Source organism: Drosophila simulans, chromosome 3L (genome assembly GCF_016746395.2).
Source record: "Drosophila simulans strain w501 chromosome 3L, Prin_Dsim_3.1, whole genome shotgun sequence".
Taxonomy (NCBI): Eukaryota; Metazoa; Arthropoda; class Insecta; order Diptera; family Drosophilidae; genus Drosophila; species Drosophila simulans.
This window is the reverse complement of record NC_052522.2, coordinates 16,974,921-17,000,019: the sequence shown is the minus strand read 5'-3', so window position 1 is coordinate 17,000,019 and position 25,099 is coordinate 16,974,921. Positions and strand designations below refer to the sequence as shown.

Sequence of the window (25,099 nt, the reverse complement as noted above, 5' to 3'; positions counted from 1 at the left end):
CTAGGCCCGAAATGGAGGTCCTTGTAGCAGGATGGCTGACTGCGACTGAGACTGTGGCTGAGGCCTGCCAACATTTCATTAAGTTTTGCTGCAAAACTTTTATTAAAACAAATACGTGCCACAGCCGCAGCTCCCGCATATATATTTATATTCCCGTACAAAAGATGGGGAAAGCGAGTGGGCGGGGTCTTGTGTCTCGTTACATTTTGGCCTCGATTTTTTGCCACCATCTTTGCTTTGTTTTTCCTGTTTTTCCGGCTTTACACACCGCCACTCCCCTCGCTTGCGTTGCGTTTTGCGGCCAAAAGTCAAGTCAAGTGTATTTCGGCTCGCAACATACAAAACCGAAATGCAACAATTTCCTGAAAGCGGCTTTCCCACACCCCATTTTCCCAGACATTTCCCCTCGCTTAAGTAAGTTGCTTAACTCTCCGACGATGTTGTCTTTGCAGGCGGCGCCAAAAGTCACAAAAATACACAAGGACACGGCCCAAGGACCAACACCACCCCCATCACCCACACCACCCACAATACCTCCAAGGGGAAGGTACATTTCGCACGGTCATGTAAGCCGAACGGCAAAGTAAAGTAAAATGGCATCTGGAAATGTAAACTTTTTTGCAGCTGCACTTCTTTCTGAATACTTTTGCCAGCGACTTTTGAGCTGCTCCACCACCTTATCAGCCCCTGGTCTTATTTTCTCCATTTTCCTCTTTATTTTTTTTCCTTTTGCCCCAAGGATTCTGTTTGCGTGGGCTGCATTTAAAACAGTCCCGAGAATCTGCAATTCAATGCATGCGGAAACCACCGAAATCCCTCTGCATAAGATTCCTCTTAAGCAACTTAAAGCGTCTCCAGAAAGGAGGAAGTTGTCGTCGTCTTTGTTGGCATCACCATCGCCATCACCATCGCCACCACCACTACCAGCATCATCATCATCATCAGGGCTGATTTGATTGTATGCCCAAGGGATTTGATTTGCAAATGCCAACGACATGTGTTCCCCAAATTGAAGATGGCACATATAGAAATCAAATTGAATGCGTTGGTAAGCGATTGCTCCGTTGCATTCTGCATTGTTCGAGTCTTTTGGTTTAATTAATGACTCCTTAAAAGTTAATTGTTTTGTCAGCCTCATTGTTTTGAAATAATTCGCACAGGTGTTGTGCAATTGCCCCTAACGAGGATTTGCAACGATTAAGAGAAATCCGGCAAATTTCATGCCCACAAAATTGCATACAATGCCGGAATAAAATCTATTGTATTTTGGTATTCCTGACCTCCTAATTGAATGCATCTGCCTTTAAGATAATTATGCCTTCGTGAAATTTCTATTGTCAATATTGTATTATGGATTTCTTGGGCAAATTAAAAATGAAATATTAGTTGAGAATTCAAATTCCGAATCACATGTCGGGGATTCCAAACTGGTGCAACTTTCCCGCCTCAATTAAATACTTACCACTTCATGCAGCCACATATGCTTTCGTCCTTTTTTGGGAATCTAAAAAGACAAGAATAATTCTTGGTTAGAACTTTGGCGAACTTTCTGCATTGGCAAAACACTAAAAATGGTAACTGATAACGGAAAAACAAGGCGGCTGTGGGGGTGGAAATTAAATTCCCAGACGTAAATTTGTGGCGGCAACTTTGTCACTTGCACAGCGGCACAACAACAAGGCAACAACTTGATACATTTTAGTGTTTTATCTCATAATTAATGGCGGCGACTGTGGGCCTCGCTAAAGGAGGCGCAACGGCAGCCAGGGGGCGTGGCACTGCTGCTCAAAACAGACACGAAATTAATTGCGCTTTACGCGGGCACGATAAACGCTGCAGCAAGCAGGACTTTCAGCCAGGACTACCCGATCCTTGGCCCGCTCCTTACTTGGCCCGTTACAAATGAACTGGCTCGTAACTGAAACCCGGCTCGGGGTAAATGGAAACGGGCAGCACGACGAGGAAGTGGACGTGGACGTACGGACTCCACAAAATTAATTAAAAGTAAATCCAGTAAAAACTATTAAAGTTAAATTTGGCATGAACCCGACCACAAATCAATCTGCCACACAGGGTAAGCGCTTTATGCGAAGGACAACCCACGGAGTGCGGATGCTGAAAGTGGGGAGAGGGGGTTCGGTTTTCGGGTTGGGGCCGCAGGGAGTGAGGCTGGGAGTTGGAAGGACCTCCGACAGCTGCACAGGATTTTATTTTCGGCTTTGGCTAGTCCTCGCGTGTGTGACAACGGCATGTTAAGCTGTTTGGAAAGCGCTTGAAGTCATTCTCGTCCTCTATCAGATACCCTTCAAGAAAATGGAGAGTATGGCACTCAGAAGGGGCACAACAATTAGGAACCAAATTAATTACTTTATGAGATAATTTATACTTTATATATTTAAGTATTTCATGTATTTAAGTACTATATGCCATAGAATATTAATTTAAGCAATCAGTTAGTAGTTTCTTTCAAAGGAACTGGGGAGTCTATCATACTTATTTATTTTATCTACAACACCAAATCATTATTGTATGAAACCAAAGAACTCAACTCATGCGGACAGACTTACACGGATTGGCAGTAAAGTTTTTCGAGTGACAAGTTTTTATTTCCGGTATTTGAGGCTTTTGTTTGGTTGCCTTCTCATTGTTTGATTTCTCATCTATGCTCGCAGATTTCCTTCAGCACTTAATGTATAATCTCAGAACCAAAGGCCCACGCTCGTATATGATTTGCATTAATTTGCTAGAGATTTTGTCAAATCACAGGGCAGCAACAATGACAATTAATTGAAACAATTTTCGGGCAACGAAAAGGCGGGCCTGTGTGGAGAATGCCACAACAATTCCCAGTAATTCCCTAATAACTACCCCGACTTGGTCAAAGCGACCCTAATGTACAAAGGATAAGTTTTGCATGGAATTAATTTAACTACCCCCGAGCACACAAAGAATGCCATCTAATCTGTTGCCATTTGTGTGCTGCCTTCTTATTGATTCGCCACCCGATGGCCCAACTAACTTTGGCAGCCAAACTTGGGGACATCCTTCGAGTCCTTGCCAGGACATACGAGAGTGTGTGTAAGCACTGCGAATCAATAGACCATTTACTATAACTGCAGATTCAGTTGAGGGAACTGCGAACTGGGAAGCCAGGACGATGAGGAAAACGCTCGCAATTTGATACTTTCTTCCCAAGGGGGCGGGGACAATTTTACAAGTCATTCATTTTGCAATCAGACGTTGATTTAATTGGTTCGTCATGGCCCATGGTCCACTGTAATACACCATTCACGGCCATGACACGGTACGCTCATATATCAAATTGACTAGTTTATTTTCCCTTTGAGCGAACAGTTTGGCTCATTTTTCACACAAAAATTCATACGACATTGCAGTTAAAAGTTAAAATTGTCCACATCGGAAAAAAAGGTCTCGCAAAATGTGGAGAGGTAATAAAAATATATATGTATATGCTTTGCACGCCGAGTGCCATTTGAAGTTCGATGTGCCGACATTTTTTCATCAGCAATTTTAATTGAATTGCACTTTCTGGTAATGCTCGGGCAATTATGTAGCCTGCAATCGCAAAAAAAAGGTAATGCGAAAATAAATTTAAATAAAACAGTGTCTGCAGCTGACATCGGTTTTATGATCGCCACACAGTTTATGAAACTAATTTGAGTTCATGACATTTTCATACAGTTTACATATGTATGTGCATGAATATATAATAGAATTTAAAGGACAAAAACGCTTATCAAACGATTACAAAAAACTGGAAATATTGTAAGTAAATTATGGCAGACCAAATTGGATTTTGTTTGAAGTAAATTATAAAATTCTATGTCGTCGGAATCGTTTGCATTTAATTCAATTACTCTGCTAAAATGGTTTAAGCTGCCAGATTCGAGTGGCAGAAAGAGACGATTTACATTTTTGCATATTTCCATATTCTTTGACTGGGATAATTTAAAATTAATTGTGACTTTCTTGCTTTTAAACTAGTTTAATTGGACTTTGACGTGGTTTCTTTTAGAATATATGAGTAGTTAAGGCAGCTTTGATGTGTTTAGGAAGTAGTTTAATGAAATCGTTTAATGTAATTTACTCTGCTTGATAGCTTTATTTATTTATTAAATATAAAGAGTTTAAATATTTTTTGCAGCTGGTTTTACGAACCTATAATTTCATTTTATCTATTTTTATTAGACTTGGTTACTTTAAAACAAATCGCATTTAATATTAATTATTTTTTATTTTGTTAAAAAGGTTTTTTGTACAACATTTAGTTAAATTCGTATCTATTTGATCACTTGATCGAATTGCAGGCAATTTTGTGCACCTTTCTTTTTTTTTGAGTATCTCAACTTGGGATTAAACCGAATGCTTTGGCTTCGCTTTATGGACATTTGGCTGAAAGTGTTCGCATTAATGTGATGAGAACGTAAAACGTTTGCAGTCGCATCAAACGGTTATTTAGTTAAGCTGCCCCAACAACCGCCCACTCCGCCCCCTTTTTTACCATAGATCTAACGCCTCATTCGCCACCCAAGGCCAGACAACGCCCATGGTACGCAATATTACTTATGTATATTGCCGCATAAGCCGTCACTTGTGGCAAAGTACAAGCAATTTGGCCTGGCCAAAAGCGGGCGCTGGGTGGTGCCGGATAAGAAACGCATTTGTATTAGTTTTACGCGCATTAGAGTCTCATTGCCTGGCTTAGGGATCCACATATTCACACCCCCGAAAACGAAAACCCCACCCAAAAAACACAGGACTCTACGAACTCTCGGGGCCACCGAAACCGCAGCAGAACGAGCATAAAATAAAGTAATAAAAATCTTAACTGGAAGTTGCGTGGGAGCTGGTGGTCTGGCTGGCTTGGCTGGCTATCTAAAGGATACAGACTCGTATGTACATATATGTATATTATATTTATATGCTGGATGCGTGTGTGGGGCACTACGTGACATTTAAGGGGGATAAGAAACGTCCAAGACCCAAATCGAATCATAAAATACGAGTTAAAATTGCAGTGTCTCCTTGGCCGCTGTCAGGCTATAATTGTCCTTTTAAGTGAGCAGTTGAAAAACTATCTTGCTATCTGCAAGGATGCTTGCTGAACGTGTGTGCATTTAAGCAAAATCTGGGATTTGTTTTTTATGTACTTTAACTAATTGACCTTCTGACCTCAGTGACATGGAATTTACTAGGTCACCGAGATCGCACCAAAAATTCTGCCATTAAACTCAAATACTCAAAATTCTGCTAGCTTGATTTCCTTATTAGTTTATATTTCTTTAAATCAATATTTCCAGCTCAGCTTTTCAGTATTTGATTTTTATATGGCTTATTATGTATTCAATACTGAAAGTCATCAAGTAGCGCTATATTTTCTTACATTCCACTTAATAAGCGCCATCAACTTCCGCGGTAAAGCCACTAAATCAGCCAAGGAACTTTGCAGAGTCCACAACTTTGATTTTCCTGGATGCTTGTCATTGAAACAAATGCAGCACGAAATGCACCCAAAACCCCAATCAAAGCCAAATTACCTAACGAGTAGCGCCATCAAGTGGCATCCTTCGCATCCTGCAGCAACCGAGGATGGCGAAGTCGGGCCGAGTGGCAGTAAGCTACTTGAGCTGATCTCGGGCAGCTTAAACTTTTTACGGTCGCATTGAGAGCATCAGCAGCGGAGCATCATAAAATGGCAGGCGACCAACCGTAGATGCTATGGATTCCGTTGCGACACCCCGGGGCGGTGCGGGGAATGGGGAATCGCTCAAATCAAGTCAAGTTTCAACAACTTTTACTTGATTTAAACCCATTAAAAGTCACTTTTTTAACACTTTTGGCGCCCAGCAGAGTACACGGTCGGTTGGTACTCACCTTGTGCCATTAGCGCATGACGAGATGAAGATGGCGAGATGGAACACGATTCGGAGGTTGTTGCCGCTGTCCTGCAGACAATGGAGAGTATCCCTGTATCCTGCATCCTCCATCCTGCATACCTGCATAAGCATGCCCCTGGGTCCTAGGTCTTTTAAAAATGAATGCAAGCGCAAAATCGTAAGCCGCGTTGAGATGGCGATGTCGGTGGTTGGAGGATGGAGATGCAGCTTCTATTCCAGCACTTTTAGTCCTGCTCCTCCTCCAGTCCTGATTCCACTCCAGCTCCTGCCCCACTGATGCCAGGAAGACATAGACAATGACAATCGGATGAGTTGTGAATGATAATGTGTGGGGTCGCAGTGCAAAGCTCTGGGGGAGATAGGAAGCAGCGAGTGTACATAGATGAGCGATGGATTGAATGATAAGTAGTAGCAAAAGACGGTCTAACGAAGTGCGCAGTGAGTACACGAGGTACCTAACCATTCCGAGGTTTTTAGGAAACGTACTTTTAAATTTTATTGAATTTTCAAATGGTTTTAAGTGGGTTTTAACATAATTTTGGCTGCACCAATACATCTTAATATTATTGTTATAATAATATATGTTAAAGGCTTAACTTAAAAGCTAGATGACTTGTTTAAAGAAGGACATTGGGGAATGTTAAGTTTCATTTTAACTGCTTTCGTAAAATTCTCTACAAATTGTGCCCAAGAAATTAATTAATTTAGGGAAACCCGAGTCGAGTCCTGGCACTGTGAGCTAAAGCCGCATTTGTGTCACTCAATTGCGAATTACTTAAATCGAGCGGCCTGCATGACAATTGCGCAGATAGGCGACCGGAAACGCAATGCGGCAATCATGTAAATGCGGCAGCTATATCCTCATTGCCGCATTAGGGGGCATCCCCCAACCGAATTTAGCAGCACTTCGGCACCAGCCCGTTGCCATTAGCATTTGGCATTCCACGCTGCCGCACGCACGATTGCTGGCCAAACAGAACGTCGCTGCTGATGCGGCGGAAATAATTGTCTTGACACAGATAATCTTGTTACCTTTCGACCAGCAGCAGCAACAGCCGAAAGTTCCTCTCCCCCTCCTCTGCGAGGCCCGAGGACATTTTTTGTTTCCTATTTATTTGCGTAATTTAAGCCCCACCAGCCCACCAACATTCAGCCTCATTTGCCATTCCCCTCGGCGAAGTCTTGCCGCCACCTTGTTGCCAGCCTGTCATTGTTAAGCTCTTTTGGCCGGGCCAGAGCCGCTGTTTAAAATTCAAATCAAATATCTTCATAAATTCGGCACAGCTCGTTACTATAACGAAGCGTCGGAGGGGATGGGCTGAATTTTCACAGCCCATTGTGGGCGCGGAGTACATGGAGTATGAAGTATATCAGGCGGAGGCGAATGCTTTTAAAAATGTGTGCTCAACGGAGGAAAATGCAAATAAATGTTCAATGGATGAAAGCTACCAAAAATGACAATTTATGGTGTTTAGCTCTCTTATTCAAAAACTGACTAAGGACTTTGGCTGGATTTCAAAACCAATATGAAATGTTCTAAAAGCCATGAATATTCGTAAATACTGTATAAAATCGCCCAAAGCTTTAAGATTTATTACACATATATACTGCATTGGAATACATTTAAATATTCCATTTTAATTAAAATTATTTCCCGCACAGGGTATTTTCCCTGCTCACCTTTCCCATTCACTTCCTGTGTCCTGCGTCCTTTTCATTTTTCGGTTTATGCGCTGTCCACATCGCTGTCACTTGCCATAGTCTTCAGAAATTTTGATTTCTTGTCACAATTTGTTGACATTCATTATTTTTGTGGGGCTCTGCCCCATCGTGCTGCGTTTGCCTGGCCACAGCCAATTAAGGTGGCAAACGGCAAACGACAAGAACGAGAGGTGGGATGTGGGAGAGCGGGAGAGTGGCAGATAAGGACACGTTCGACACATGTTGGGGACAACGTGGCGCATGCTTTATGTATTGATTTTGCTTAGCAAGCAGCCGAGTAACGAAGGAGCAGAGAAAGGTCCTTCATCGCCTTTGCTGCACTTCCTGTGCCGTGGAACTTCCGCTTCTGTTTCGGCAGGCCATAAACCTCCTGCCCGCCGCCGTTCACCTAATTGCACAACGAGGACTCAGGACTCAGGACTAAGGACTCGGGACTAAGAGTCGAGCTGTGAGCACTAAGGCAAGTGTCGAGTGGCATCGTCTGCTGCAATTTCCGCACTTATTGTTGATGCAGTCAGTCAGTTAGTCAGTTAGTCAGTCAGTCAGGCACTCAGCTAGTCATTCAGCTGAAAGACTTTAAATTGTTTCCCAGCTAAAATTAATTTGTGTGCTTTGGCTTGCGAGTGTTTTTCCAGCCCGTCCTCTCCATTTGCGCCTTGTTTGCTCAGCTTCGGGGAACATCTCAAGTCCTTAATGGCTAAGGCAAACATGCGCAGCAGCCCCCTCATTATTTTCGCACAAACAATAACAATTTGGAGCAGCGGCGTTATGTATTTTTCAACTCAATTAGAAAATGTTTACAATGCGCATGAAAATTTGATGTGGATGCGAGCAAACTTTCGGATGTGCCTAGCGAAAACTTTCGGCAAAAACAAAGTGCTGCTCACAAATGGAAATGGCTCTATTAAGCGGGCTATGTTCGGTAGTCTAGGTAATGCCTCATAAGATTATTAAGAGTTATAGGATGGGCACAATGGCTGCAATGGGCTGGCTGGTGGGTGTGTGTAGGCGCCACACTGGCGACACTGTCGCAACTTGGCCAACTTTTGTCCGCGTCTGCAGAATTTTCCGTGGCGTCAGGTTGTCGCTGCTGCAGGCGGGCTTTCCAATTCCCTGCACCTACACGGTCAGCAGAAAAATGTCTTTATATGCGGAAAGCCACATGGCTTCCTGGCAGCCTCATCCCTCCCCAGCGCCATTCCCCGCCAGACAAACGGACAAAATCAATGGTGGATCCTCCACCTGGCAACCTGGCCTGTCTGGCCATAAAGATAGCGGGCCCCACTCATAACTTTAAAGTTCGAAAACTAATTATGCCCATGGCCTGTCCGAGAAATCGCTGCTGCATTGCCATAAATTAGGCTCGCATTTTCGAGTGCCCCGGCTAATTTCCTTCTGCCTTGTGCTGCATTTTATGGCTAATGGTTTTTGAATAACAATTGGCCCAGACAGGGGCCGGGAATCGTTTTCGATATACATATTTGCTGGCTTAAGTGCCGCATTAAGACAAGCGACGCAGCATTCCGGCATCCTCAGATCCATCACCATGACAATAAAGGCAATTGACGAGCAGGCAAATGTCGAAAACAATGATTAACGAGCAGGCTAGATGGAATTGGGAGGCCGTCTAGAGTTGGGCGTGGCCTGCCACTCACAGGGGCAAATAAAAAGTAAAACGAAATCCGTAGACATTCCAGCCTCCAGCATGAATGGCACGGTGGGGCAGGGGCATCATCAATGATTTAAATTAATCGTCGTAACACACGCAAATCTCGCACATGACAACCGAACGACAACAAAGGAAGTGGGCGGTTGTGGGTACGAGCACTCCTTGCTCCGCCGGATGTAGACGATTCCTGCTCTCCTGCTGGCAGCGGATATGAAGTCGAAATCACCATATCAGGCCAAATTACAAGGGCAAACATAAAATGGCTCAGCCAAATGACTAAACGAAGTGGCAAGCGGCAGCACTTGATGGCATTTCGTTCTGGGGAATCAACTTAAAAGGCAGCCGAGGCCAAATTAAAACGAAACGTTGCGATGACGGTGATGGCGGCGATGAAGATGGAGATGTAGGTGGAGGTGGATATGGATGTGGATGTGGAGATGGAAAAGGGAAACGGAGATGGCGATGGAGATGGGCATGAGGGCATCTTAGGGATGTGCGGATTTTGGGTTGATATCTCTACCCTCACGCAAGTCACTGCCAGAGAGTTTGGGCCACCAATCAGGGCGGATAACATGTGAAGTGGCTGGGTCTTCTCCTTCTCCCTCGCCACTCCCTGAATTCTGTCTCCCGTTGAGCTATTTTGACAGATTAACTCACGCGTGCGGCAACATGCCCATCCCCGTTCAACACCCACTTCCGACCAACTCCCATCTGTCAATTGTTGATGGGGCCGCCAGCTTTGACAAACAAGCAGGCAGAAAAACTGGACACTGCCAGTCCAGAACTCCAGTCTGCCCCTGCATTGTGCTAGTGGTGCAGAGAAGGAGCAGCCGTAACGGAGTCACTGCCAGATTCAGATTGGGATCCACAGACGGATTCGGAAGGGCGAACTGAGCCAACTGAGAAATCGCGCATAAAAATACAAATGCAAACAGTAAAATACAAACAGCAACGCAGGCGAAATGCAGCAGCTGAAAACCGAAAATGGAACACCCTTAAAATAATACTATCGCTTGCCAGAGTCTTGTATAAATCAAGTAAATAAAAAAGAGATAAATCAAGTCATTTTAATATAAAGACTTGTCTAAATTTAAGATCATTAATTTTTTAAAATTATAACAAATAAAACGTGATATATATATACAGATATATACATAATTAAAATTATACTTATAAGCAAGCAACAAAATTTGAAAAAAATAATATGTTCTACCTCATCAAAATAGACACTAAATTATAGGAGCAATATATATATACCCTCTAGTACTTCTTGACAAAGTTTGTGCCAAAGTCGATGGAACTCGAAGTGAGAGCACGATTAACAGGACTTGACATCCGTTTGGCAGTGTCAGCCATTTGCCGCTGCATGTGTTAAATTTAAGTTTTGATTTACGACCTCAACTTTGTAGGCCGTTGTTGTTTTATATAGGCAATACAACACCCCCTGCCCAGCAGCACACATACACCCATGCACCGTCACACACACACGCCCGTTTTGATAGTGATAAATTGCGCTGTCAGAAGTTGGTAGCTACAATCGCAAACTCTCTAGCCTGTTTTTATTTCAGCTATTTTTTCTTTCTTGACGTTTTCTAACTGAGTTGAGTAGAGTTAACTTGAACTGAACTGAGCTGAGCTGAGTCGCAGCTGCCGGGGAGCGAGCATAACGTATACGCCCTGTGGCGCTATATCAAGATATCTGTGCCATGGCATAGGTTGCTTCACTTCATTCCACTCCACTTCACTCCACAGCACTCCACATCCCATATAACTGGGTTATGAGCCCGACTTCGAGCATTTAATGGCTGTTGACAGTCGTGTCGGAACACAAAAGGCACAGCATAGCCGGCCTTTTTGTTTCAAGCCTTTCTTGTCCTGCCTGCTCACTTTTTTATGGCCAACTTCTTGACGGGCCGGGCAAGTTATGTGCCCATTTTACAGCATTGTTGTTGGCCTGAAGTGCGCTTATAAATTTGTAATAAAGTTGCTTATGCGATGCCATTGTGGGATTTATGCGGCCCGTCGGCACATGCGGCGTATGAGCAATATTGGCCCAGCGGACTTTAGCTAATTGTGTGCATTAAATATTAAGAACTATCGGCTGGCCATAAATTGCGCCTGCACTTTTGCAATTGTGCGCCCGGATTTTTTCACGCTCGAATGGATTTTACAAAACGAGGGTAGAACGAGTACGTCTGGCGAACCGGATTAGCTGGCATTTGGTGCGGCTCTTGGTCTACGCATAAATTATGCAAAATGATTTATAAGCGAAAAGGCAAAAGCGAAAACCGCACAACGTAAAAACTAAACATTGACCGACCGCATAAATTAATTGAATTATGCTGGCCAGGCCCACTACCACTACCACTGCCAAAACCCGACATACAACACCCATTTTCAATCCCAAACCCATTTCCATTACCATCCCATGCACCATCTATTCATTATTATTATGTAAATGTTGCATGTGCGTGGGAGTCGATTGCTGGCATTAAATCATGCGATTTGAACTTTCACTTGATTAGCGACGGGCTTAGTTGACAGATTTATGGAGGTTCTGGGTTCCTGGGCTCTTGAGCTTTAAGCTTAACCAAAACCGAAATCAATTTGCCAGCGCGTCATGTGCGTAGCAGCCCCGCAGTCTATAAGGACTGCCTTTGAAATCAATAAACCACGCGCTGTTTTTATGGGCCTGAGTTATATACCTCGGGATCTGGCGGTGAGTATGGGTGTTAGCCACGAGCATGACATGTGTCTGGGCCTTTCTATACCCTCTCTTACCCCACCCAGCCCCGTCTACGTTGGCAACAATGTCTTTAATTTCTTAGTAGCTGCATAAATAAACTATAAATTCAATTTTAGTACGGCAGCGAGTCACTTGTCTGGTTGAATATAATGCTGGCATTGCATTGAACTCGTGTACCGTAAGGACACACTTAAAAGGACAATACTGTCTCACCCCGAAATTTCTCAGACCACCTGCAGTGTTACTCTGTACGTGCATCTGCTGTACAGTTTCTGAGGATTATAAATCAAGTCAATGACTTTAAGTAAGTTGTATAAAAGTGTGGCAGCCACTTTAACATAACATGTATAATTATTGTAGTTATATTTCACAACCATAAACCTTAAGGAGCCATTTCCCACTTATTACTGTAAGCTTTCCATAAGATTTTTAAATATAATAAATGATCTGCAAACATATGCACTGCAGGTTTTCCGCATTGCCAGTGATCACTGTGCGTCGAAAGCAGAGCAATCCCAGATTGCCACTCGAACTGGTTGCATATTTGCTCAGCTTTCCCATAACTTATAAGTATTTATGCCATGCGGCAAACTCAAATAATGAACAGGAGAACTTATCCGAGAAGTGGAGGGCAGAGAGCATGGAGCAAGGAGCATGGAGCAAGGAGCAGCAGCACCAGCTGATGGAAATGGTGAGCGTTTATCGGGCCGTAAATCGTAGCTCGCTTTTATGCAGCAGGACCTTCGCAAGTGCTTAAAATTTAATGACCCTTAAAGACCCAGTATTCCAGTCGGTGGCAGGCGACTTTTATGAGCTGTGTGATTGCGCGACAGCATGTCGTGCATACATATGTATGTGTGCCATGTGTGTGGGCCACATTTAAGGACTCAGACGGACAGCCATCGCCCATTAGGAGTCACTGCCGCAGGAAGTCATTGAGACGGCATCGGACAAATGCAAATGCAAAAATATGCAAAACGAAACGCTGTCATCAGAACTAGCAATCATTGCAATCTGAATCAGAATCGAAATCGGAATGGCAATGGGAATGCGAGGCGAAATCACAATCAGAGTCAGAGTAAAATACAAGGTATCAGTGCCATATATGAAAAGCAGACAGGAATAACCCACTAGCACACGCGCAAGAGGTGTTCACCAATGTAAATTCAAACAAAAGTGCTCATCGTCGATGGGAAACCAGGCCAAAACGAAACCAAACCAAACCAAACCGAGCCGATTCGAGCCCAACGAGACCAAAACGGATGGCCAATCGCAATCCCCAGCTGTCCGTGGGATAGCCAGGATTAACAGTTCTGCGAAATGAAATGGATAGGACGTAAAAACGTTATGCCGGCCAAAAGGCATACAACAGTTTAAGCACTCGCATTGCCATTTTGCCAGTTCCCATACTCTGCAGCTGGGCATCCGCGAATTTACTACCTTGCTACGACTTTTCAATGAGTCAACTAACAAAAACATTTAGCTCTAACAATAAAGAAATATGCGTTTTAGCCACCTTCCTATAAAAAGTTTTATTCTCAACTTTCCGTTGAAATGAAACCCCATTAGTTGTGTCGAGAACGAAAGACTATAATTATACCTATTATCATCTTTATCAAATTCTAATAGAAAGTTTGCCAGCAAAACTTTGAAGCGTATTTTCGTTTCGTTGCTGTGAAAAAAGGACGTTGTGGCCCCGGAGTTTCCGTTTTTTGCCTCCGCATTTTTGCATATTGGCCATGTGCGCTTTGATAAGTGAAAATTGGAAAAATCCTCACTTTGCATGCAAAATAATTACGAAAATATTTGCAGGCGGGCAACAATGTCGTTTATTTTGCCCAGCTTTTTGACTCTTTTGTTATTGTTTTTTATTTTTCTTTGGATACCTGCATATTGAACGTTTAAATTGTGCATCGGATTTGACAACTTAAAGCAGCACACACTCTGAGTAGTTGAGCGCTTTGGAGCCATAGGCAGTTAGTGGCTACACACTGGGCTTTGGCCAGATCCTCGTGGGGATTGCCGGGGGCAAAAAGTGGGGAGCTAAAACACATACATATAGCGAAAGTCCGGCGAACAATAAAGAGCCGAGGGCTCCATTGTCATTCGCTGTGCATGGCCCAGAGTTAACTGACGTTCAGTTCAGTTTGTCCATGCTTTTTTAGCTAGCCAAACTCGCCGTTTTCCTAGTATTTTTCTTTTGTATTTCGTGTGCTTGTGCTTGTGCAGTGCCGACTGCAAATGAAAAGGCCATCGAAAACAAAAGCTTGCGTTGCCTATAAATAGCGTGAGCCCAACTTGACTTTCCACTTGCCAACTTTCTGCCACCGCCAGTCGCTCCTTTTGGCCACGAGTCTTATCTGTTTATAGCGTTTTTAGCGTGTAAGTCTCTGTGCACTTTCCGCCTTTCTTTTCGGCACCCATTTTCCGTTCTCCTTTGTTTCGGCCTTTGGTGGAAAATAACCGCCAACCGGTTATGCGTTCGTTGTCTACCGCCATAGATCTAGTTGGGCATTTGGCATCGCACCGAATTGTGTTACTTAATTGCATTTGGCGACCTCAAAACGCGTTAAGCAGGCTCACAAATCTAATTGCAATTATGCAATTTGTAGCCATTAAGGCAAAAAACATATAATGTGCCATAAATTTATGCAACGATAGTGCTCGGCGCGGGTGCACCGATGTCAACGCTTGTTTGCAAATAAACACAAATCGCTAGGCATAATTTATTTGAGCCTGTCTGTGTGAGTGTTAACATGGCAACACACTATTGCACTGGCCGGACTTATGCACATCAGGGCTACAATATAATTAACAAAATAAAATTGAGCAAAAAAGATTACCATCGAACTATGGCAACACATTGTTTATTGTATTCTATAAATTATTTTTTCCACGCGCCTCACATTTATTTTTATTTTTTTTTGCCTTAATTGCGTTTCAATGTGGCAGAGTGCGTGACTTCGGTGCGAATAATTCAAAAACTTTATTAAATTACTAGCAAATAATGCAAATTACGCGTGCAACAAAGCGTGGTTATTTTCGCCACCTTTTTCATTCGCCCTCATAAGTATGCCACACTTTTTCCAGATAGTTTTACACTTTAAAGGCTGTTAATTGGCATGCGAAGTTGGAGTGGTGGCAAAAAATGTTGTTCAACGCAAAAAAAGAATTATTTCGGAGTATTTAAAAGCGTTGTAAAGTATCAAAATTAATAATGACACGTATATAGATATGATTTTTCTTTGTGCTGTGATATATGAGACTTAGGTTATACATTATAGATTAATTTAAATGTTATTGTTCAATGAAACGGGTTTTTATATTTGATTTCTTTCGGTGCTGTTTACGCCAACACTACAAACTTTAAGTTCAACTAATTACAATTTAAAAGGCACTCGCTGCTAGCCCCAAAAAGCATTCCGCCAAACTTGGACATACTTAGCTAAATAACAGAATTAATGAAACATTTCCAGACCCTGGCTGTGCAAATACAGTTATTTATATTACACTCAACTTAATTACAAGCAACAGCAGCCGCAGGAGGCATCGCTCCTCTGACAGGAGCAGCAGCAGCAGCACCACCAGCACCAGGAGAAGTAGCAACATAAGCGGCGAGCTTAATCCGGCTACATAGCCACGGTTCATTAATCAGACGCGACTATAAGCCACAACAAAACCAAGCATCAGGCTACCTACTGCTCCGGGATCCTGGGCACCAGGAGCCACCAGCATCGCAAGGATGCCAGGGAAAAAATTAACAAGCAACTTAACACTTTAACGCCTTTCACTTCACTTTACGATGCCAGGCGAACAATGTAATTACTTCAAAACAAGATGAGGCTGACCTCCCTCGGTTCCTGGGTTCTTGGGCTTTAGGGTTTTGGATTTCCGAAGCCTTCGGTTCAGTCGTAGTTCAGTTTAGAACGAACTGGCTAAAAGTCTGCCCTGAACGCTTGGCTAGGTTTTCGGGCAGTGTGCAGAGGCTGTGGCCCTGACTGCATTACCATTTGATTATAGAAAACATTTATTTAAGTTGCCGGGGGAGAGGCAACTATGCCATTATGTGGCCCACAAGTACACTGCGAGAAAAGCAAGCGATGCTGGCCAATACTTTTCATATATTTTCGATGAAGAATGTCTGTTAAATATTTAATATAAATACTATATGACAGTTTAAGATGCCAATAATGATTGTTAAGTAAAGTTAAGTTTTACCTATGTTAGTTCTACATATGTGATACTTTAAGTCAAAATATATTTTTTTTTCTATGTTTGGGGAATTTTCTCTCTCTGCAGCAGCAGCACAGGACGGTTAGGAAAGGCAAGGAATAGCTGGGCGAGCCAAGCCAAGCCAACAAACTGCACCGCCAACTAACCACAATGCAAATCCGCAGAGCAAACAATGTCAGGTGACGTTCGTCGGGGCCTTCGCAGTGGCCAAGTGGGTGGTGCACTGAGTGGTGCACTGGCGGTGTTGCACTGCTGGTGGTGAGGTGGCTCAGCTGGCGGATAAGTGGGTGTGTGCCAGCCACTGACAGGCTGACAGACAGCGGCACACCTTTGGAATCAACTTCGAAAGGTGCCCCAGTCGACGCTAAGCCACACAGCTCTCAAATTGGTAAACGTTGACTCGAGCCTCTGCACGTAATTCAATCTGCAGTTTCAACTTATTCCCAGCTTCGGGATCAGCAGGATGAGCAAAGGAGGTCGCCAGGATGCCAGAATGCCAGAATGCCAGCATGGCAGGATGCAGGAGCATCCACAGCAGATTTGCCCGTCAGTCGTCGCGTCTGAGCATGTGTTAACGGCTTCTCCCCTTCATCATCGTCTTAGCCAAGCTCCGGCCATTTGTCTTGGCCAACTGACAGCCTACTTTCGCAAGCCGAAAAGCCCTTTTCCACTCGTAAGTGCACATGGGCATTGGTATGCGAAAACCCATTGCGAATGCTAATGGCAAGCCCAACTGAGTGGCCAAAGCTACGATTCTCGACCCAACCGGGCTGTAATTAATGCTATCAGCCGCCGACTGTGACAAGCAAAAAGGGGCTGCAGACTGCAGCGCAGCTAACTCGATTTTGGAACACCTTTAAGTGAAAATTAGAGAGCTAAACTGCCAGTTGGATTGGGGTTCTTTGACCCCTGAATTCATTGTGAAAATTGCCAGTTGTGAAGATAAAGTGCTTGTGGGCAACAAAAGTATTTTTTACGAACTGCAATCAGAGTTTTCTGAAGAGAATTCAAGCGGAAAAACAGCTAGAAGATGTGAGTCGGAATGTTAGCAGGTGCTAAAATAGGTATAACGTCTCGAAAATATTTTAAAATTACATACCTAAATATATAAATCTAAGTTAAAATTATATTTCCATTAACAGATGCTAACATAATATGATTTTTCAGATATTTTAAAACTTAATATATAATGCACACAAAAATTAAGCAGATTTCGTTTAAGCGTAAACTAGGAGTTTTGTGTTTGAAAAAAAGCGGCGAGAATGCACTTTACAGGCCCCATCAAGTGGAGTAGTAACACTTAAGAGGGATTTACGGGAACTTGCAACCGTGTTGCAGGTCCAACTAGGCCGGATATGCCCCTCTTGCAACCCCTGGGCTAGTAAGCCGCGGAGAAATTTTCAGTTGATTGCATTCGGGCTGGGGCAAGAATCGGGTGTCGGGAATGGAGAATGGTGAATCGAGAATCCTGGCAATGAGCTGCCGTGAGCCATTGGCGTTTGGAGCAGCGACACTTGGCCAAAGTGCTGTTGCACGAGCCGAGAGGCGAGAAGCGGCGGAAATGGCAGCCTGAACACGCATACTTCTCGGCCTGTGGAAATGAAGATGGGGAGCTCGGAGCTTGGGGGATTTCGGGTGGAGAAACGTTTTGCGTGGGACATAATTAATTTAAAGACTCGCCTCGCCATGGCAATGTTTGCAAAGAGTGTCAGGTGTTTGGGTTCGCAACTATTTATCATCGGGCGAGTGCATTTGCATGGCGCGGATGGCGATCGAGTTGATTTATTATAATTACGCTGCAGCTGACAGCCGGAGCGGTAAATGCCCTGACAGTCGCTTTAATTACACATATCAATTAGCGCTGAGTGGCGAATGACAGGCTGCTTAAGCCAGTCAAAGGATACTTACCGATGGATCGGCCACAGATAAGGCTCTCCATTAGCTTAAAGGGATGTCGTTGGTTTCTCGTTGGCTTGTTTTATTTCAATTTAAAGAGCGCCCCGTCGAGCCACCCACACAAATACTGAGTAAACATATGGCAGGAGGTCCTGGCCACATAATGTCCACACAGTGCACAGGACGAACCGCGCTAAATAATAAAGGAGGATGGCTGGGGAAAAATAAAACAATTTAAGAACCGAAAACAAGCCATTTGCCAGGCTGCGTGTCCTGCTCCTCCTGTTCGTCCTGCGAGTGTGTGTTTCCGTGTGTGCGTGTGTGTGTGTGTGTGTTTCATTGCGCTTGTGTGGGCGTTCAACTTGCCTAGGCCTTGGGCGTAGCCATTGTCGTAGTCATCGGGCCACTGTCTCGGCAAGTCCTTATCTCACTCACACAATAATGTCCTCGACAGTTTCAGGTTTTGTCACTTTAACCACTTCTCTAATGGTTACTTTTTCCTTGGCAGTTTTTCTTCTATTTTGTTTTTTTTTTGGGTTTTTTGGTTTCTTGGTTTGATTATTTGCACACTAAACACTTTTCAAGGCACTGGAGCTGAGTGTGGAGTCCTGGTGGTGAATCCAAGGGACGAGCGCACACAACCACCGCTGCCGCAGGACGACAGCCAACTGTGCGATGGGCCCGAGTATCGTTGCCAGGACGAAGTGCCCTGCCATCCTGTTCGGTTCTGTTCTGTTCAGCTCGAACTCGAACCTGTTCGGTTCGCTTGCAGACAAGGACTCTCCCACATCGCCGCCCAAATGCCGCCCACTCAACCAACCGCCCGTTCAGCCTTGGTATCCTTGTTTGCCGCGACACTTGTTACGGTTTTTGCGAGGGTGGATGGGCACGTCGTCCTGGTCGAAGTGTTCGGGCTTGTTTGCTCGCAGCAACGACGCGGCCCTCGTACAACGTGTCGTATGCGCACTTTTGCGGCAATTTTAACTGTTTATTCCGGGTGCCCCCAGACCCAAAAAAAGAAGAAAAATACGGTAAAATAAGGTATGTGTGTGTGTTGGTGGAGGTGGTAAACAGGCCTTGTTCGAAACCAGACAAGCGACCACTTCCAATTTATCTTTTATCGATACTCAGGCATTAGGATTCGACTGAGTTTTTGGTATCCCATGCATTTTAATCCTCAACTAAGCAATCCAGTACAACTTTTTGTTGGTTTACGCATTGAAGCAAGCGATTAAAATGAAACATTGAACTTAATGCACATTACTAATACTTTCTAGAGTAGTTGAGCTGACTAAACGACGTCTTTATGCAGCCAATTTGAAAATAGAGACACAAGTTTCCTTTTTTTAGATAATTATTTGCACAAGCTACTATTTTACGAAAAACTTGGGCAACTACATTTCTTAGTGGCTTTTCGGCGCAGCTGGCATTTTGTGTTTAATTAAAACATACATTTTTAGTATGGCAAGAATTTATTTAACTGGTTTATTTAGTTTATCTAGTTTCTTTGTAGAAGGCTGAGCAAAAAGGTCGAATTTTATATAAAACATATATTATACAAACACTTTGAGATGTAAATATAAATGAACATTGCCACCCCCCGAAAACTTTATTTAAATAATATGTCGAATGATTACACATAGATGGCTTAATCATTCATAAATCTGATATTTCGAATAACAAGCCCAACTTTTGTTAGCTTTAATAAAATTTCCATTCGCTTGAGGAGATCAATAAGCAAATATATTTTGTGGAGCGATTTTAGTCGATTTTAACTGAAATATCCCTACTATTTTTTTAACAGCCTCCGGCCGAAGCAACAGCAAACAATTGACAATATATGCTCGTGATTGGAAAAGGTCTGTCACTATTATTTGGCAATCTAAACGATTTTGGTCGAACATGAACTATGCGAATATTTGCCAACTCCCCGGACGTACATATTTACAATGGTGTGCGAGAGCGAGTGTGAGTGCGAGTGTGCGTGTGTGTGTGAATGGGTGCCTGGGTGTGTGGAGCTCAGTGATTTGGTAATTGCAGCATCAACAATGATGTCATAGCCCATGCAAGTTTAATACGTTGCCATTGGTGTTTTAGAGTGTGTTTGCGGGCACCCAGTGGCCATAATGTGCCAGCGGGACAATTAACGGCAACGGTCCAGACAGCCGGCCTGTGTAAATACGGCCAACAGTCAATTAAATTCCAGCTCGGCACCGTTAAAGCGGCGAAGTCCTTAAAACTGGCGGATAAACACGTCTGCATATGCCCGCGCCAATTTGATTACACTTTTTCAATTTTTTTCCCCAGCCGAAACAAAATTTGTAATTCAAATTAAAAGTGCAAATAGTTTTTTTTTCCAGCAATCAGTGAAGGAGATGGGGCTGCTACAAAAAAGGGGAGCACACTTGGAAAAATAGCTTTATGATTGTTTATAAAAGTTTTCCATTTTAATAGAGCCGAAATTTAAGTACACACTGTATAAAATCAACTATTAAAGTTATGTTAACCTACTCTTTTTAGTATTTTTTAAGTTTTACAGATTAATAAACTTTTTTCCTTATCACTCCCTAACGAAGCTAATCAAATTGTTTCCAACTTTTGACACTAAACAATTGCATATATTGAACAATTTTATTTCGCTAGTGCTTTGTTGGCTTGATTAAAAAAGTGATCGTAAGGAGGAGATTATTTCCCTCCTCGATTGGATTTTCCGACTGCCGAAGTGAGTTTTCCTGCGAGTGTGGATACTGGGGACAGGAACTGTGGCAGGCAACAAAAGGCATACCAAATTACTGGTGAAGCGTCTGCCTCAGTGGGAGGTGGGGGGTGTTGTGTCCTGTGCCCGGGAAGAGGCCGATCCGAGAGTCCTTGCAAAAGGCAAATGAAACGCAGTCAGTGGAAATGACGGCGCTCGGCGCGAGAGAGAAATGAAGGCAACTAAAAAATGCCAAAACAAAAATGGAAATAGAAAATGCCGCCACATCTGAATGCTGCGGAGCAACAATGTTGCATTCCACTTGGGCACTTTGTTAGTGACTTTTGTATACTATATACACACACACATACATACATATATTTATCCATATATATATATATATATATGCAGCAACAGTCATATTGTGTGGCCGCACACCCGTGGCTTTTGAGGAGACAATCGGAGGGCTAAGGGCGCCTCAACTCTGGCTCTGGGACAAAAGGGCGAAAAGTAAAAGCCACGCAGGCATTTGGCACGGAAAATATTTTAAAATTCCAGCAACGAAAGTGCAGACAAAACTCTTAAATGACGAGCAGCACGTGCCCAAATAAAATGATGCGCATAGTTTTGGGGCATGTGAGTCGTTCGTTTACGCCGCATATTTATATGTATATATTTGGGTCCATGTGCTCTCCCTTTTCCGCTTCCTGGCTCAGCTCAACTCCACACACACGCAAACTTCCGGGTTATCCTGGTAGGCTTTTTGCTGACTCTTCAATGTGCCACATCGTGCAGCATTAGATTGAACTTGCCACAGCCAAGACGCTGCCAGTCTGCGATGCAGATGGGTGACAAGTGCATATGCCGGCGAATCGAAAATGGCTTATTTATTCTGATATATTGATAAACATGAATGCCACATGGCTAAGGTCCTGGCAACAGGAAGCCCCGAAAAAGCGATGCCTCTTGGTTGGAAATCCAATTCGTTGCTGGGAGAGATCGGTTATCCATTTGCCGCATTTAAAATTGCTTTGTAACTTTTAATATCAGTTTTTAATATTCTAATTTGAACAGAGAATATATATTAAGAAACTGAAGTGCTATCTTTGGCAAGAGTTTAAATTCGAATGGATTCTATTTGATTTGATTGATGCGCTGCATGTTACTCTCGTTAAAATGTGAAACTTCCCTTTCCGGAATTTCCCAACGCATTTTTTTTTCAATGCTAGTAGTTGACTTTAACTAGGAACTCATAAATCATGCTACTCAAATTGGCAATCATGCAAATGAACAATCGCGTGGGTTTTTCTACCAGAAGATTATCGCTGGAGGAGCGTAAATCAGAACGCATTGCGCACCTGAATATCGCAATAAACGGCAGCTAATTAAAGTTGGTCCCATAATTTGCACATTTATACACTCGAGAGGCTTTTTTTCGCGTTCGATTTAATTTAAGAAATTTGCATAAAATAAACATTGGAATTTACGAGAAATCACGCAATATTTATGCAATCTAAAATGGCCAGAACAAAGGCTGGGTCAGAAAAAAAAGAAAAAAAATTATAGTATAAATGCGAAAAAATTAAAATAACAAAAACTCGTTTGCAGTGGTCGGTCGGTCGGATGTCTAGCAATAATCAATCAAACGTGAAATAAATGAAAATACCCCGAATAAATCGAACAACAACGGATCGTTTGTCAGTTTCTCTTTGTTTCTTTCACGTCTCTCGCCGTATCATTTATATATTTTTGTTGTCTTCGCTTGCTGCTCTTTAAAACGACTTCCGGTGCCCTTAAATTTTAGCATAACAAACGAAATACTTTCCGACCATTTCCGCTGGCTGTTTCGGTGACATTTAAGCGACACAAAAAAGGGGAAACTGGTCGCGAAAAAAAGAAACAATATGCACCAACTGCAAAGTGCAGTAAAAAATTTGTTGAAATATGCGACGAAACGCGGAGTATCCTCGCCGTGTCCCGAAATGCCAAAAACCAAGGAATGAAAGAAAAAAACCAAAACAAAACAAAAGCAGCCGAACTGCTCGGCGTTTTATTTGCACTTCAATTTTGCCCTCGACGACGACCGGCGGCGCACTTTATGGCGATTGCAATCCCAGCTGCACTCGCCTAACTGCACTGCAGTGCAGTCTCAAAGTCCTGGAGTCTCCGAGTCCTGCAGTCCAAGGACTGCTCGTCCCTTGCCTTAGTCCTCGTCGCTAACTCCCGGACACCTCGACTCCCGGACTCCTTGCCACTCGGCAGACAAGTGCTACTTACGGCTATTTTATGTTGCAAAATGTCCTTTGGAGCTTATCAGCGTTTAACATCGGACAGAAGTCAGCCCAAAAATAATGGGCACAAAAAGCAAGCTGCAGGTAAAATGCACGTCTAGCGGAACGAAGCGAAACGATACGATACGAAATAAAATCATGTGACACTTTGTGGTTAATAATGCCCGGTTATACATGTAGATACATACGTACATGAGGCACTGTGCTCCATTGTCTCGCCCGGCGAACAAACCCCGAAAAACCAGGACAGCTCACACAACCAATTGGTTTGGGGGTGGCGGTGATTTAAATGCAAATTTATCGCCGTGCAGCAGTAAAAAGGGAGCCAAAAAATCATAAACGACCCCCCACAAAATATAAATAAATGGACACACACGCAAAACGCAACCAAACCAAAAAAAAAAAAAAATGAAAAAAAATATGTGGAAAAAAGCAGCAAAAATGAGGATGTAATAATAATATTTACAAAATGTCTGTTTGCGCGACTTCTGACGAGAGAACATTTTAATTTTTGCGCCATTTGCATTTACATTTTGATTAAACGATTTGCATATTGCCATCGCCCATTTAGTGCCATACTGATTAATTTATAGCAAGCAATTCGAGGATTAATCAGATCACTACTTAAACTTCCCCACCCGCTGCCTTCTGTACAGGTTGAACAGGAATCTCGTGCGTTTCGAGGCGCGATAATAAACGCAATACTGCCGCCAAATCATGTCCATGGCCATCCAGGAGTAGTAGACTACCAGGGTGAGTATCAGAATCATTGCCCCGGCGCAGCTATACACCAATGAGATTCTCTCCCAGGACAAGTCCAGCTGGTAGATCCTGTGCCGCACCTGCCACAGTACAACGCAGTAGGACAGCGAAAAGAGTGACACATAGAAGTAGATGGAGTGGTAGAAGTTCGCCAGGCACTTCAGCATCAACTTCGTGTAGTCCAGACTCATGGCCTCCGGATGCCGTTGCTCGAAATGGAAAATATAGATAGAATATAGATTTTTCGGAGTACAAATTTATCGATCTGGAGGTTGCCGAAGTGCCAACTGGGTTGGGAAACTAGGCAAGCTATAAATATTTACCAAGAACTATATGAGACCAATACCTTATGCAACATTTTATGAAGATAACAACTAGTTCTTTTTAATTAAATCGATTCCCTTAATTTTTATACCTAATCTCGTAAAAACATGAAAAACATTCTACGTACGCAATTTGAGAGTATAACTATTTACGGATTTGTTGTAAAATGTAGGGTATATGCTCGTCATTGTGTGCACTCGAATCCTTCATGTCGTTCTTCACTATTGGAATTGTTGTTTAAGCTTGCCATTTTTCAATGACTGATCAATCTGCTCGATCCGCAATGCATGTCGCCGCTCCACCATCGCCCGTTTTGTGCCATACTGATATATTTATAGCAAGGAATTCGAGGATTGATCAGGTGACTACTTCAACTCCTCCACCTGCTGACCTCTGTACTTTTTAAACAGGAATCTCATGCGTTTCGAGCGGCAAAGATATACGCAATACTGCCGCCAAATCATAACCATGGCCATCCAGAAGTCGTAGATTACCAGGGCCAGTATCAGAGTCAGTGCCGCCGCGAAGCTACCCACCAATAAGATCTTCTCGCAGGACCACTCCATCTGGTAGATCTTGTCCCGCTCCTGCCACAGTGCATAGAAGCAGATCGAGTGGTATAAGTTCACCAGGCAGTTCATCACCAAGCTCTTGTAGTCCAGACTCATTTTCTTCGGATGCAGTTGCTCGAAATGGAAAATATAGATTTTTCGGAGTACAGCTTCGTCGAACTGGAAGTTGCCGAATAGCCAACTGGGTTGGGAAGGCATGTTAACACGTTTTAATAAGTATGAGGCCAATACCTAAATGAATAATTTTTTCAAATTTAGATTATATAAAGAT

At 43.2% G+C, this 25,099-nt stretch overlaps 2 protein-coding genes and 1 long non-coding RNA gene across 6 annotated transcripts in view; all 3 read right to left on the bottom strand.

Annotated features, from left to right (window-relative positions):
- LOC27208466 overlaps window positions 1–18,892 on the bottom strand; it is a 40,083-nt gene extending 21,191 nt beyond the window's left edge. For 2 of the 4 annotated variants that reach the window (XR_005543959.2, XR_001600883.3), the window contains exons 1-3: window positions 18,197–18,892; window positions 5,896–6,267; window positions 1,463–1,504 (exon numbers count right to left, since the gene is read on the bottom strand). This is a non-coding gene — a long non-coding RNA (uncharacterized LOC27208466). The remainder of the gene's footprint in view (window positions 1–1,462; window positions 1,505–5,895; window positions 6,268–18,196) is intronic. The other 2 variants (XR_005543958.2, XR_001600882.3) reach the window with 2 other exon arrangements.
- Window positions 18,893–23,642: 4,750 nt separating this feature from the next.
- LOC6738435 lies at window positions 23,643–24,262 on the bottom strand. Its single transcript, XM_002085208.4, has one exon. It carries the CDS (start codon window positions 24,121–24,123, stop codon window positions 23,791–23,793), a length of 333 nt encoding a protein of 110 aa, XP_002085244.1. The 5' UTR covers window positions 24,124–24,262; the 3' UTR covers window positions 23,643–23,790.
- Window positions 24,263–24,380: 118 nt separating this feature from the next.
- LOC6738434 lies at window positions 24,381–25,042 on the bottom strand. The gene has a single exon (XM_002085207.4). The coding sequence runs from the start codon at window positions 25,024–25,026 to the stop codon at window positions 24,622–24,624; it is 405 nt and encodes a 134-aa protein (XP_002085243.1). The 5' UTR covers window positions 25,027–25,042; the 3' UTR covers window positions 24,381–24,621.
- Between the last annotated feature and the right edge of the window lie 57 nt (window positions 25,043–25,099).

Coding starts and splice junctions, on each gene's coding strand:
- LOC6738435 (XM_002085208.4), bottom strand. CDS start 24,123: ATGAGTCTGGACTACACGAAGTTGATGCTGAAGTGCCTGGCGAACTTC.
- LOC6738434 (XM_002085207.4), bottom strand. CDS start 25,026: ATGCCTTCCCAACCCAGTTGGCTATTCGGCAACTTCCAGTTCGACGAA.